Below are 15,842 nucleotides of genomic sequence, written 5' to 3' on the forward strand. Positions count from 1 at the left end.
TCTGGACCTCAGACCTGCGCTGCTGCAAGCAGTTCCGTCTCTAACTTTGATCAGCCTTATTAATTCCAGCTGCGCCCTATTTGTTTGTCATTTTCCCCTTTCCTCTGGAATCATTATTTATGGCGAGGTGGGGGGAGTAGAATGGAGATAGGTAGAGGATGCCTGAGAACAGGCGGGTGACTGTGTTTTCCCTGAAGGTTACCTAAAAGGAGGGGCCCAGAGGGCCTGGTCTCCGGGTTCATTACTCAAGAGCATTAACTAATTACTAGATCAGAGAAATGAAAGAATAGATATTAAAATAACCAAAGGTAATTATAACCCTGTTGTTGACACAATTAATAATTGATCAGGCATTATACACGATAAATTGTCAATTTATCTCCTTGTGTAGCACTGTTTTGTTTCATCCCTGTGAGCATTTCCCATGGAGATCAACTCTGTTCACATTGGGAGGCAGCCCCAAACCTCACATTTGGGTCTTTAAGAATATTAATTTTAATTTGTCTTCAGTTCCCTATAAAACAAAGTTACTTTGGGACACCTTCAAAAGAAAAAACCAAAACGTTTCTTTTTTTATTATTATAATCTTGGGGCCAGACTTAAAAACAAACATACAAAATCAACATTCTTCCTTTTTCCTTGTACCGGGGATTGCAAAAGACAGACGACAAAGATTTCAAAACTAATTCCATTTTTATTATATTACCAGTATAGTGTTCTAACATCTTCAATTTCTGTATTTCTTAGAAAGAGGGAGACCACTCTGTCCTCAGAAGAGTGAACACAATCCTACTTGGTATCTGTGGGTGAGGGTGTCAGTGGAGACTCTTTGCAGGTGAAGCATACAAATAGGGGTGTTTGCACAGTAAAACTGGGCTTAGAAGATTTTTTTCTCTCTCTCACCAACAGCTGAAGTCCAAGTGCATAAGATACCAGTTCCCCAGAATTCCAGCCAAACCAAAGGGGAGAGCTGACTTGTACTTTCATTATGGCCAATAGAAAGTAATTTTCAGCAACTGGAAAATTATATTGTCATAGATTACTTGTCCTTAATAAGCCTTTAAAATATCTGTAGGGATTTGTCACTTACATAAAGGTTTGAAAATACATCAAAGGGACATGTCCCCTTTGTGATTTGTAGAAATTCAAATGATCTTAATCATAATATCCAGGTATCACAGACGTGCATTGTTCCCAATATTGCCTCTGAGGTTAGCACATTTTTTTAAATGTTTAAAATGTCTATTTATTTTGTAAAAGCAGTTAAAAACACATTTAAAAGATTTACTTATATCCTTAATTTGGAATTAAAATAAGTGTTTTCCTTGGGATTTCAATGCACTGGATAACTAAAGAAAACCTATACTCGAATAATCACTGTATACCATTACTTGTAAGGAACGTCTTTAAAATTCAGTGTATTTAAATTAAAAAGGGTTGACTCTGACTGAAAAGAGAAATTGTTTTGGGATGATTTTTTGAAACTTATGTTTGTTTACCTCGACAGTGGAAGTTTAGGGCACATTTATTCTGTAAGGTTAAAAAAACGAAAGGTCTACCTTATTCTTAGCCTCTTTAATAAATCATTTAATTCCATTTTAAATGACCCTAAAAGGCATTCGAGTTTTGCGGCTACCGCATTCCTGTGTTTTTTGCAGTGGTTTGTAGCGCGCAGAGTCTGGGGACACCTGAAAAGCGAGAGCAGACCACTGCGCGGTGCAGACCCGGCCCCCTTCCACCTCCAGAATGAGCCCGGCTGCCGCGAGGGGGTGCAGGCAGGCACCGCCACCACCCCCGGCAGCGCGGCCCCGGCCCCCTCCTCGCCCACCGCTCTGCCCCTCCTGCCTTGATTCAGACAAAGGTGGATGAAGTTCTTTTCAAGTTTCAAAGGCAGTGGCTGGGCAGCTTTGCAGAAACAATAACTCTTTTATTGGGAACAAATGTTGACATTTGACGGGCGCTGGAGGCAGCGGCCGCCCGGCAAGAGCTCCCGGTGCTCTCCGCAGTGCCGGGCCTCGGGGCCCACCTGAGATTAAAGCGCGAATTCCGATAAATCAGCTCTAATGAACCGCGGGCCGCAGAGGGCAGAGGGGCCGCGAGGCCAGGAGCGCGCTCAGGCCTGCACCCAGCCGCTCGCGTGGCTCCGGGTACCCCCTGTGCCCGCCTCCGGGAACAACTGCACGCAGCTACCGTGACCGGCGACTATATTTTTAATTAACTATATTTTAAAGTAAAAGTAAAATCAGAACCCATTAATTCCTTCGCCATGAAAGATACCTCTTCCTCCCCCTTCATCTTAACTAACGATCTGCATGGTGAAGAGCTCATAAATCACTCTGCATTTCTTTAAAAAGATCCCTCTAAACACCTGAAGGTTTTATGTTCTTAGCGTGCATTTAAAAATCAAGTTCTCCAGAAAGAAATCCAGGTCAGGAGGCAGGGTGGGTAAGTTATGGAAATCTTTGATAATTTGTTGGGCATATAAACATCAAAGAAGATTCGTTAGCCTGGGCTAATCTCCTGAGTGGCTTTGAATTTTCACCAATTGAAAGGTGCACGTTGTCCCTGAGAATGGGGTCTGTCTGGGGCGTGTGCCTGTGTGGGGGGATGTATCACATGTCCAGGTAACACAATCTTCTGCTCCAAAGGGAGGCAGCTTTTATCCAGGCTTCAATTTCTGAACATATGCACAGAGATCAATTTTTGCTTGGGTTTTCTACTCGCACACTCTACACTTAAAGAGATGGAGTGTCTTCAGTGTGATATCTTAATTCAGGTGTATGGTTTTTCAGTGTTTAATTTGTTAAATATTGTTAACTTTCATCCTTTTCACTGAAGTCCTCAGAATATTCAAATTAGAATATTACACATAGCACATAGCGTGATATCGCTGCCATGTGTGTTGTATTCCCTGATTTTTTTTAAAAAAATGGCTAATAGGAATGAAAGCAAACTACTTATCCACTTTATATTGTGATCTAAAATGCTATCTGCAGAGAAAAAAAATCATCATATTCACAGAAATTCTATGAGGTTTTATGTCTAAAATAAAAGCAAAGCAGCTCCCAGCTCTCTTTTACTTCTAGACTGGCATTTGTTTTTCTCCAGACACGCTGCCACAGTGGCCGGGCTCTCGTGAACAACCCTCCTCCTGTCCCTGAGAGAGAGCTCAGATCCAAACCTTTCCATGTCTATACCAGTATACCAGGGGAGGCAGGAATGAGAAAAAAATAGTTCTCTACCCCAAAGATTCACTTTAAGTTTGACCTCCAAACTTATATATCCATAACCAACAAATGCCTGAAAAAGTCACAGAGAACTGAAAACTGAATCTGCTCCTTTTCTCCACAAACCACAACTGCTCCTCCCCACTAACCCCACCCTGTGTCCAGTTCACAGCCCCCTGGCTTTGCCTTAAGTACCTAAGATTACTTTCAAATACCATTTCTAACAAGACCCCAGCAAGAGGCCACTAATTTCTACCGCACAAAAAGCCACTGGAGAGAGATCCGTTTGTCAATATCAACTGGTCCGGCAATTTCCCATCCTCAGACACATGGGCCTATCTGAGCTGGCAGATGTTTAGACAAGATTTTATAAATTGTTCAATATCAGCCCATAATGAACCCCAACTGACCATTCCAAAGCAGCTAAAAGCACCCGGGACGTCTCCCGCTGGGATGCAATAATGTGCTCATGCTGCAGCATTATTAATCACGGAATAAAATAGATGAACCTCTTGAAAAATAAGTGTATGATTGATTAAAGGGCAATCTGAGGAGCTATTATTCTTGTTTTATAACCGTAAGTTATATTCACTCAATTTATCTTTGCAGAGGAAATAAATGATTGTTCATTTCTTTTCTGAAATTATATTATACGGATATCCACATAATTTTGCTGAAAATTAAAGTGACAGGTTTCCTGCTCTTATGATACTAATCAAAGGAAATATGTTACTTGACTACAAATTCTAGACTTGTCCTATAATTAGATAGTGAGTAACACAATAACGAGGCAATAGTCTAAGGGTGTTTAAGCTTTTCTTTTCCCCTAGGGTAAGGGTGAGAGCCATTGAGAAGAAAATAAATCTCTCCTCCCAGTTTTCACCTTGTGTTTAATGTGAGTTACATGAAAAGGAGAGTTAAGAAGTCATTCAATAAATCTGAATAATCTATGCCAATTTAGATAATTTAAGCTTTAAAATAAACAATTATTTCCCTCAGTAATTTATGGTGGAAAGTATGACTCTTTATTATCCATGTTACCACAATTTTCCAGTTTACTGAGGAGGTTCGGTAAGCCAGCATCAAAAATAAATATTAAATGGATCCTAAAGCACAGAGGTGTCAGGTCACTTTATTTTGCCAAGTTAAAAAAATTTTACACTACCAAATATTTTGCATATTCCGATCACAAAATTTTAACTTTTTTACACTACGTATGTATATAAATAATCTCAAATCATAAGTATCTTCCTACTGTTTATTTCTCTTCTGCCTTTTTTTAAGAGCAGGAGAAGGAGATTATTTTACACAGTATCATTAAAAAGCCTGAGGTCAGATCACCTGGGGGAGGGACTACTATTATTGGGGCTCACTACCCAAATCAATCTTTTAAGAAAAAGGAGCCCCAAACACCATATTGCTGTAGTCTAGTCTGTTTTTATTTACAATTTAAGATATAAATTAGTAAAGAATTATTGTTAAACAACCAACAAAGATTGTATAACCAGCAATGTTCAAATAAAAACCAGGCAGAATTTATTTACAAAAAGTTTAGATTCCATTGCAATACAACTTGCATAAATTACTAGAAGCTTTATATCATTATAAAAATAAATATCAAATTTGTTTCCACTTTTTAAGTACTCAAGTTCTTCAATCACGTTTTATTTCTACTGTGTACATCTTTTACAAATAAATTTTACAGTAAATCCTATCACACCTATAGCATATATACCGTGGCAATGAAGTGATCAATTCAAGATATCCTGAGAAAAAAGATTGTTTTCAAAAGTCACACATACATTGGGGAAGCTATACTATGTCAACAAATTCACATATATCCAACAAAAGTCTGTTCCATTAGTCTGGGTTGACAATGCTCTGTGGTTCCTTCTTTTACAGTGGCACAAGATGCGGTCCGGGTGAGAGAGCAGCTTTTTATGTCTGTATATTTATGAACTTGGGAAGAGAGAATGGCCTTCTGACTTTATTTTTTCCAAAGCAATTGTGACACCTACCTGTGGACCAAGGAAAAAACCAAATCATCCCAAATCCTTCAGTTCCACACCAACATCACATTATAAAAGGAGTTATCTAAAAGGGTTCAGCCTCTTTCCCACCCTTACGATGTGTAGTAAACTGATTTTGCTTATTTGTAAAATAGGTATTTTTTAAAATACCACTGTGAGTCAGATGATCTGCAGGATCCTCTCTAGTACATCTGGACACAAGGGGATGGGCCTGACAAAAGACAAGTGCTTCTTGTCTCTCAGTCTTACTCTGCAAACATCACCTAGAAAAATTCCTGATACCAAGTTTCAGTAACATTAGCTCATCAAAGCAAGTGTCTATTCCGTATCTAGTTGAGTAGGAACATTCCATATTGCACACAGATTCCCAGATTGAGAAAACAGCGTGTATATAATCACTACAGTTAAAGGAATGATTCCTCAAAGCATTACAAAAAAAAAAAAAAAAAAGAGGGACTCTATAAAAGGAGAAGAAATCCTTTCCCACTTAAAGGAAGAAAAAAAAAAAGACCAAGATTGCATTGCTGTCCTCAGACCCCATGACAGAAGCAAGAAATAGACATTAAGCAAGTTTACAGAGTAATTGGTGCAGGGAGGTTCCCCAGGGTGGGCAGAAACACCAGGGTGCCCACTTACTTGCATTGCTGAGCAGGGCCCTTCTATAGGTAGGGCTGGACGCCCCCACCAACCACCGAGCAGCCCTCACTGGCATCTGTCAGGGGAGGGGGCAGTTAGTCAGAACCGAACCCTAGCTATCCCTCTCCCAGACAGCAGCACAGCCACCAGCCCTCACACCCAGGAATGCTCCCTCTTCGAGGCAAACAGAGTAACCTGGCCGTCCACCATGGGGCTGGGGACAGATTTTGGTCATATTTTTTAGTTCTCACTTTCTTGCCCCCTTGAGCACCTTTTATAGGTCTTATCAGCTGAAGCCTGAATTATGAGCAACAGAGGCAATATAGAGAAAGGGGGAGAAAGAAAGAGAAAGGGAAGAGGCTCTGGTTTTCTGTTTTGAAGAACTAAGGCCTCTGGGAATAACAGGAACGTTTGTTTCCTTCCAGCCAACGGCAGAAGGAGAGACTGTTAACAACAGAACACACCCAATCTGAAGCTCAGTCAGGAGACAAACTATAATTTGCATTTCGTGACAGTTTGTGTTTGCCAAACTAAAACTGCCACGATAGTTATGTCCATCATAATACATATACACATACATACATACATACATACTAAATAAATAAATAAAAAATAAATAAATAAATAAAGAGGTAGATCTCCCTGCAAGGCAAAGATCGCCTTTCCCACCCCACCTCTCTTTTTGGAGTCCTCATCTGCTTCACTTCTCTCAACTTTTAGTCAAAGGGTGATGCATTCTGTTTCTTCGTTTCTCCTTTAAGTGACAAAAGTTTCCCCTGCATTTTCACGGGTCTCTACGGCCTCTTCCCCTAGGTTTCTTGGGAGTGCTAATAGGGCCCCTCTGCCTGTCCCTCCCAGTGGACCCTGGGCCGCAGCAGCCTACCTTTCTTGGGCTCGTAACCGCTGCCCGGGGGCCGGTAGTGGGGCTCCAGTGGGTGCGTGCCTGCCTTGCCCGCGTCGCTGGCTGCTTTGGGTGCTGCATGCAGCGTCTCTCCTGGGCCCGAGGCCGCCGCGTTGTACCGCAGAAGCCCCTGGCCCTGCAGTGCCGCGTTCAAGTTCCCGTAGTTTGTGTAGTTGCCATAGAAAGGCGACGTGTAGTAGAGGTGGCGACCCAGTAGTGGCGACGCGGGGTAAGGCGAGCCGCCCGGCGGCGCCCCGGACGAGGCTGGAGCTGCGGCCGTAGGCAGCCCCGGCGGTGCGCAGCCCGGGCCCATGCTCGGCTGCTTGAGGTCCGACGTGGCGATCTCCGCCAGAGACCACAGCTTGGGCTTGCTGGCAGGCTGCGGCGCGCCCGGAGACGTCCGGCTGCCCAGGGGCGTCTTGCCGCTGCCACCGCGGGGTGCGGCCTCAGGCGGGGGGCTCAGCAACGGTGCCTCCACACCGGTGAGTGGTGACGAGGTCACAGCCTTGGATGACGCCAGGTCCCGCTCGCCCTCCTCCTCATCGTCATCGTCATCCTCCAGGTCGTCGTACTTATCCTTACACTCGGAGCCCGATTCGCATAGGGGGTCCCCGGCACGGCACGGCAGCTTCTCCCCGTCCGACTCCGCAGAGCACGAGTGATCCGTGAGCGAGTCGACGTGCAGGCTGATCCCTGCAGGGGCGCGGGCACGTCTGTGGCACGTGGGACAGCGCAGGCACCCGGGGCTGCTCTGCCCCACACCTAGGTATAGCAGGCCCCTCCCCCCCAAATTCCTCATCTCCACCCAGAACCTGCCACGGTCGAGGGGAGCATGGTCTCCCCGAGAAGCGCCCCAGTAGTCGCTCAGATCACTCGCTGCCAGGAGGCAGGAGCCCCAGACTGGTATCCGGGCTGCCGGGCAGGCAGCGTCCTCCCCTCCCTCAGCGTTGCGCCCGCCTGGGAAGAAAATTCCCAGAGACCTCGAGCCAGCCGAGGCCTCACTCACCTTCGTCCTCCGCAGACGTCTCGGTGCCCTCCTGCGCCTTATCTGGACTCTCCTTGCTCCTGGCTGCGTCACCCTCGTCCTCGTCCTCGTCCTCGCTTTTGTTCCTCGGGGCCCACGTCATCTTATTCTCCTTCTTGAGGCGACGGCGCGCATTGGCGAACCAGGTGGAGACCTGTGTGAGGGTCATCTTGGTGATGATGGCCAGCATGATCTTCTCGCCCTTGGTGGGGTAGGGGTTCTTGCGGTGCTCGTTGAGCCAGGCCTTGAGCGTTGCGGTGGCATCCCGCGTGGCGTTCTTGCGGTAGGCTGGGTCATTCAGTTGGTATGGGTAGGCCGCACTGCCATAGGGATGGTAGCTGATGGCGCCCGTCATCCCAGTCGTGTGCGCGTCGTAGGGCGCACCCTGAAACAGACAAGAGCCCGGTGAGTGGGGTACGCGGGGCCTGGCAGGCAACTGCCGAAAGGCGAGTCCTCCGCCTGCCCGCAGCCGCCTTTCCCACGGGGCCTCTCCTGTGGTGGAGCCGCGCTTCCCGCACCAGCATAGTAGGAACATTTTTAAAAAGAAAAAAAAAGGGGGGGGGGGGAAGCGCAGAGCGTTATTAAGGCCAGCTGTTGATCACGAACAACGCTGTTGTTTTATACCTGAATTTCTGAACTATTTCACTTTCCTAAAATGGCATATCTTCCCCCGCAAAATCCCCGGGCCGCGAGTACAGACGCACGCAAACACGCGGGCACACGCAGGCCGGAAGGTAGTTTCTTGATATCTAAATTTCTCTGGGTTCTCCAGCGCTGCGTCCTCCCCCCTTCTCCCCCGACCCCCGCCCTTATATGGTTAAAAATCCACCCCTGGCTCCCGCTCCACTGTTCACCACTCCAAAGCTCCGCAAATCCAATTTGCAACTCAGAAGCCAGTCACCGTTTCGAATTCTTCAAAATACGCGGTAATTAGCATTTTAATTCAGCCTTTAACGTTTAAATTCGAAGCATTTACAGCCTTCACCAAAGCCCCGGCTACACAGTCGCAGCCCCGGAATTCCACCGCGGGCGAGCCGCGTCCACAACCCCTAACGGCCTCCGGCTCCCGAACCCGCCCCGCGGCCCCCGCCGCCGGGCCCCGTGCAGACGCGGGCGCTCGGGCCGACCCGCCAGCCGGAGTCGCTCCCGGCGCCCAGGGGACCGAGGAGGCGCTTGGCGGCCACATGCCCGCAAACGTGTTTATCAAAAGCACAGCGAGTGAGACGGTTTAGGAACCAGAGTGCGGCGGGCTGGGCCGGGCCGGGCCCCGGAGCCTCTGGCGGAGGCGTCGCCCCCTCCCACCCGGTGAGCCCCCCCCAAGTCCCGCCAGTAACCGCTCAACGTGCGGCAGCCGCCTCGGAGGTCGCGGTGGCAACAACCCCCGAAGCCCCGCGCCAACCAAAAAACGCGCCCCGAGCTCGCTCTGCGCCCCTCGCCAAACTGCGGGGCCTGAACCGAGGACAACCCACAACATCCCGACACCGGCTAGTCGCACACCGGGCTCGACGGGGAAATAACGCCGGGAGCCAGAGGAAGCAGCACGGGGCGCGGGTCCCGGCCGGGGCTAAGGACGTCGTGGGCCGGCCACGCTGCCGCTCGCCCCGGGCTCCCGTCCCGCCGGCACGGCGGCGGCCAAGTCAGCGGCCCGGAGTCGGCTCCGCGGCACCATCCCTGCGCCCGCCCCGCCTGCTCCCCAACCAGGGTCTCCGCGCCCGTGGGTCCCGCGTCCCCGCCCGCCCGCGCCGTTACCATGTAGGACGGGAAGCCGGCGGCGGCGGCGGCGTCGGCCGAATACTGCAGCGGGCTGCCGAAGCCGGTGGCTGCCTGAGCCGTGAAGGCCGCCGAGCCCGGGTAAGGGCTGAACGCCGAGCCCGACGCCGAGCGCGCCAGCTCCTCGCTGCGCGGCGCCGCCAGGGCCGACGCGCCGTACGCCGGGCACGAGTAAAGCGCCAGCGAGCCGGGCGCCTGGTACAGGTAACCCTGCGGGTAGGACATGGTGGGCGCGGGGCCCGCGTCACGCCGAGCAGCGGTTAGGGCTCGCGGCGCCCTCCATCCACGCCCGGCCGGGGCGCGGCGCGGCGGCGGGCGCGGGGGGCCTGGGGCCGAGGCTGCCTGACCCGCGCACTAGCCCGGGCGGCCCGCGGGCCGGGGGAGTGGCGGGGCGGCAGCAGGGACGGCGGCGGCGGTGGCGGCGGCGCGGAGCCGGTGGGCGCAGCCGCGCGCCAGGCCGGCGGTCGGGGTTTGGGGGAGTCTGGAGTCGGGAGTGCGGAGTTGAGGAAGGAGCGCTCGAGTTTCCGAGGGACATTGGAACGCGGAGCTGTCCGTCACGCGCTCATCTGCATATTTGGACGCCCGCCCCCTCCCCGGCTCCGCCCGCTCCGCTAGATCCAGCTGCCTGGCGGCCGCGGGGGGAGGAGCAGGCGGAGCCGCGGAGGGAAGGAGAGGGGAAGGCCGAGGCGCAGGGGGCGGGGAGGCGGGGGACGGAGGAGGAGGAGGGACGCGCAGGCTTTTGTGGCGCAGTCGTCTCGCGCACAGCCCCAACCCGCGGCCCGCGGCCCCGCAACCCAGCGGAGCGGAGCTGCGCGCCCCGGCGGGCACCCCCTCCCACTCGCACGTAATCTCAGATGCTCCCCCCACCCCCACCCATCCCCGCCCCAGCCACCTTTCTCACTTCCCCCGTTCCGGCCAAATCCAGCCACTGGCCCGCCCTCGAGCTCGGAACCGAAGGACTAGGCAAAGGCCGCCCGCAGTCCCGCCAGGCTGGTCCGCTTGGGGGACGAATGGCCCGCGCCCCTCTTCACCGCGAAAAAAACCGTCCAGGTGACTGCGCGCCGGACCCCGGTGTCCTAGCGGACAACTCACCGGGTGATGGGCAGGCGGGACGGTGGCACCGGAGGCCCGGGTCCTGCTGGGGGTGCTGTGTTTGGCTCTCACTTCCACCTTCTGGGTCTACTCTGCCTCGCTGCGGAAGGCTTTCCGCGTGGCCTTGCGTCTGGTCGCCTGCCCTGCGCTGCCCAGCGTGTCCCCGCGGGACCTGGATCCGGGGCGCCTTGGCGCGAACTGCCAGAAGAGCCCTGAGGTGAGCCTGCTGCCTCGAAGTCTGTGGTGCAGACTCGGGTCCCTGGGTGTTAGCACTTTCTTACGTTGGGAACGTTTTAGCACACGCTGCCAGTGCTTCACCCCCAGAAGGGTTTATTTTGTCTTGACAACTTGAGTTCTCTTTCGGATTTGTGTTGTAAAAATACTCAAGGGAATGACTGCCACTGGACAGACAGACGGCTTCTGGCACGATGTGAAGCCTTTCTGTCACGCGGAAAGGAAAAAGAAAGCTAAGGGCTGGTAGGTCCTGAGCAGTCGGCAGCACAGGTAGCTCAGGTAACATGCGGCTCGAGAGGTGCCTTGCGGGGCCTAGAGGAGAGATGGAATCTGGGAGCGCAGCTCCTGTCCCCCCCCCCACCCCGTTCCTCTTTCCTCCTCCACCCCTCCCCCGCCGAGGTCCCGCAGAAATGGAGGCTGGGAATCACCAAAGGAGCACTCTTAGGGAATCCACAGGGAGTCTGCCATATGCGGGCCTGAGAGGGGGCGCCCACCCAACAGGTGTCTCTTTCTCGGAGGCTATCTCAAGTGGGTGACCTGTAGGGGGAGAACAGTTTAGGTGGGAGTTCTGGCCTACAGCTCCCCTCCTCCAACACCTCTTCCGCCCGCCCCCCACCCCAAGCCGTTCCTCTTAGCTCTGCAACTCTGGAAAGACCTCAATTATTGAGTATCTGTCGGGGTCGCACAGGCACCCGGCGAGGCTGCAGCGCTGGATCGCGAAGCACCAGCCACCTGCCTGGTCTCACGCGGAACCTTCAAGTCACAGGCTGAATTTGATCATCTCCAGGTCCAAGGAAAACAGTTGTAAATTGTTCTCCTTGACCTGCAGGCTTGTTGCTCCTTGTAGGTGCGGTTCAAGCAGTTACACCAGTCGTCTTTCCTCGCTAGCCCCCAACCCATTTGTCCTTCACTAACGCTCTCATCTCGCCCCCCCCCATTGCTTGCCCCTCCACTATTACTACAAACCACAATCCTGCCCCCACTATCCATCAATCTTCGTTTAACCTTTTAGCACAGCACTCCTCCCCATCATTCCCTTCCACACACACCACTTCCCACGCACTGCAGGAACCTAGCGGGGGTGGTCCAACAGTGCTTCCACCCAAGTGGGATGTCCCAGTTCAGTGGTGGGCCGGTGTTTTAAATCAATGGTTGTAAAGTAAAGAGGAATAAGAAAGCGGGAGAGAGGCCCCAGCAGCCCTTTGGAGCATGCCAGTGACAGAATCTGTGACATTTTTGGTCTTTCTGGAGGGAATTCAGCCAGGAAGAAGCTGTAAATGACTCAGGCACACTTGGATGACAAGCACAGACAGCAACAGATCAGATTGCAGCCTTTCGATTCGCTTCCAATTACATTGTTTAAGTGAAGAAAAAATCAAGTCTAATATTTTTTATCTCCAAGAAGGACTGGCCTCCAGAATTTCCATTTCTAAAGACCAGTTCCTGCTGTGGTTCATTAGCATTTAGGGCTCGGCCCCTCGCCCTCCCTTCCTCTTCCCCCTCCTGCCCGATCTGTGCCAAGGGCAGAAAAGAAAACAGCGAATTGTTACAAAAACATCCCCAGGTTGGAGCAGGAGCCTATGCTCAGAATGCACTCGATTTTGACATCAATTAAGTATCTAACCAGACAGGAGCACGTGGCTTGGGAGGGTCTCCCCCGTGGCCCAGGGTGCGTCTCCAGAAACACTTGCCTGCTCCCTCTCTGCTCCGTGCTGCTGATTCTAAAGACAGCCTCTTCCTAAGTGTATTTTTCCCCCAGCAATTACACTCCTCCACTGAAATCTAAATTTTCCATACTGCTGCCTGCTACTAATAAAAACCGTCTACCTTGCACTATTAAACAGTTGAATCGCACTACATGCCGTTTTTATTGGTAGTGACTGTAGCAAATTAAAATGCCTACGCAGAGACATTAAAACTCACGGTCTGCATTGTTACTGGAATATATAACTCCGTTTCGATTTAAAGCTCCCTGATTTTGTAAAATCACTTTTCCTTTTCGTAGATTAAAGTTGGCCTGGCCTTCTTTTTGAAAAATCAATCGAAAAGACATGCGGCAAGTGTCGAGGCCAAACGCAGTGGCTCCGTGCGCGGCCACCTGCGAGGGTGGGTGGCCTGGATTTGCTCGTACTGCACGTCCGGTCACTGCAGGGTGCGCTAGTCCCGGGGAGAAGGACCTGGATGCCTCGTTTATGGGCTCAAAGGGGCGTTGGGGCGGGCGGAGTGCCGGGGAGGGTCTTGCACTTGGCTTTTGCTGCTTTGCAGTTGCCGTCCGAGCTGGAATGGGAGGGAATGGGCAGGAATGGGGGGCAAATGGAGGAACTGCTTCGACAGCGCGAGCCACTTGCAACAATTGCGAGGGCCGTGAACATTTCCAGATTTACGATGTGCCCTCCCTCCCCCATGTGCGTTTTTGAAAAAAGAGTTTAACACAGTCACATTTTTGTTTCTTGTCTGCACAGTGGCCGCTGCATTTAGAACAAGGTGGCGTAGACGTGCGCGTTTCAAGGAACCAGGTTCCCAGCGAGGCCAAGCGTTGAGAAACGCCAGAAACGCGGCCAGGATTCCTAAGCTGTCCGGGAAAACGGCAACCGCGGGCCCAGGGGCTCTGCAGACGCGGCCCGTCCCGGCTCTCCGGCCTCGGGGCGGCCAGGGCGACGCGGACCCGAAGTCCTGAGCGCGGGCGGCGAGGGGGCGCTGTGGCTCGCTGCTGCGGCCTTTTCCCTGCAGCGTTGGCCCCAGCGATGTCCCCAGCCACCGACGGGCGGCAGACGCCCCTGCCCTGGCACTACCTACCCTTTCCCACGTAGGTTTAATTCGAGGAAGAAGAACAGTTTTATCAGGCGTTGCAATAAAACCTACTCCGCACATGACCTTTTCCTCATTGTGTCTTATTACCCTGGCCTTCGCTGTACTTTATAGGAGCTTAGTGAATATTTTAGTGTGTGCAATTCTTTGTCAATGAAAATTAATATATAGATTTTACCTGGGTTCCTCTTCATGAGGTACAGTTAAAATGTGAGTATTTCAATGTACCAAAGTGTTTTTCGATTGTATTCCTAACGAAGCTCCCTTCTGTCCCAGGACCTCTTGGCTATTTGTGGAGGGAGTTACAGCAAGGAAGAGAAAAGGCGGGAAGAGTGAGAAGTGTCCTGCAATTTCCTTTGTTTTTCTTTTCCTTTTTTGGAAACCGAAGTATGTCGTTATAAATTGTACAAAATTGAAGTCAGAATAAAAAGTATCATTCAAGCGTGGTGTCTGCCCTCTTAGCATTTGATGAGCATATTTTGTAGGGTTTCGAATGCAGCAGTGTTCCCAGAGTCTCAAATTCGCCTCAGGTGCTGTGACGCGACCCTGGAAAACGCGGCAGAGGGAACCCCACACAGGCTAAGGGGACCTCTCCGCTCCTGTTCTGGAACCCTGAGCGGGAATCCAGCTCGGAGTTTTAAAACGGACCCAAAGGATAGCTCAGAGGGGACCCAGAAGACGGGTAGACCCCAGAATTATCGGGGCGTAGGGTACCCCGACAGCGGGCATGCTCTTTCTTGACGCTCTATTACCTGTTTTCTCTCTTCCTGGCTTCTCCCCAGTTAACTGACTCTGTAACTCGTAATTACTGCGAGGTCTCGTCCTCTAGAACTTGTCCTTCCTGGTTTCCTTCAGTGGACAGCACAACTACCATCCTCCTGAGAGATGACCCGCCTTAGACGTGCTTCCTGCAAGTTCTCACTCCACTGCGCCCAGAGAATCCGCATTTCGCCTTTTTCTAGGCATCTGTCGGACGGACTCTGTCCTTTCGTATCTCTGCTCCTCTCCTCCTCCTGTCCTTCCTCTCTCCCTTCTTTGGCCGAGTTCCTCGTCCTCCCCGCCCCTCACCTGCCCGGACTCCTTGCGCCCCGACCGCCTGGGCGCGGTAGGTGTCGGTGGCCCAGGCCTGGGAGGGGGAGGAGTACGGGGTTGGGGACGCCCGGAGAGGAAGAAAAGGGGACTTGGCCGGGACTGGTCAGGACAGAGTTCCTTTGAGGGATCGGAATCACAGGAAGCCGTTTCCACAGCGGCGAAGATCTGCGTGCCCTGTTCTTCATCTGAGGTTGTTTGAAAGGAGGAAAGTCGGAAATGCTCTGCCTTTTCGCCTTGACACCGCACACGCGGACAGGTCCCGACCCTCACGCCGAGCAACAGATAGAAGCGCGCACTCTTCCCCGAGAGGTCCGCGCGGCGCCGCTGCAGCTATTCCGGGCGAGTGGAAACAGATGAGTTGTCGTTTATTTTTGTTGTTGTTGGGTTTTGTTTTGTTTTTAAGTGTTTCTGTAAGACAGTCTTTGGAAGAACTTAGCTCACCCCCGTCCCCGCCCTGCTGGCAGCGGCTCCAACGCTCTGGGCTCAACGTTTTCAACACCAGAGAGCACCTCCGAGGTGACCGCGGCGTTTTCTGTCGTGAGTGCCCAGGAGGCCGCAGAGACCGCAGGAGGCCGCTCTGACCCGGCAGGAGTAGGTAGGACTCCTGGCTCGCCGAAAAATATTGGAGGAGAAAATTTCCTTCATTCTTTTGACAATTACTTTAATTAAACAAGCGGGGCTCTGTAGAGCGTTAGTTTGGGGCCATGTTGCACATCCTTTGGCTAACATTAATTTGGTGTGTGTCCCCCAGACCACCAAATTCTGCAGCATGTGGTCTTGCCATCCTTCCTCTTCCCCAACATTCTGTCACACTCTGACACACCAAAGATTGTGTAGGTAAGGAAGGTCTTTTTCTCCTCTTTTTAAAAACTGGAGGGAAGGCAGAAAGAAAAATTTGATCATAATAAAAGTAAAAACTTAAGTTGAATAGAAAGTAGACCGTTGACACCAACCCTGAAAGAAGATACATGCAGCACTTATAAATGACAACGACTGCTGTGCAGAATCACGGAGAATTCTGACAGTGG

The 15,842-nt window shown here is 51.5% G+C and overlaps 1 protein-coding gene across 1 annotated transcript; it reads right to left on the reverse strand.

Annotated features, from left to right (window-relative positions):
- Positions 1–4,350: 4,350 nt before the first annotated feature.
- IRX2 (iroquois homeobox 2) lies at positions 4,351–10,072 on the reverse strand. Its single transcript, XM_066243384.1, has 5 exons — positions 9,568–10,072; positions 7,801–8,203; positions 6,777–7,487; positions 5,894–5,969; positions 4,351–5,245 (listed from the first exon to the last, which is right to left on the reverse strand). The coding sequence occupies exons 1-4, from the start codon at positions 9,811–9,813 to the stop codon at positions 5,917–5,919; spliced, it is 1,413 nt and encodes a 470-aa protein (XP_066099481.1). The 5' UTR covers positions 9,814–10,072; the 3' UTR covers positions 4,351–5,245; positions 5,894–5,916.
- Positions 10,073–15,842: the final 5,770 nt, after the last annotated feature.

The sequence above is a fragment of the Saccopteryx bilineata genome, chromosome 1 (assembly GCF_036850765.1).
Source record: "Saccopteryx bilineata isolate mSacBil1 chromosome 1, mSacBil1_pri_phased_curated, whole genome shotgun sequence".
Classification (NCBI taxonomy): Eukaryota; Metazoa; Chordata; class Mammalia; order Chiroptera; family Emballonuridae; genus Saccopteryx; species Saccopteryx bilineata.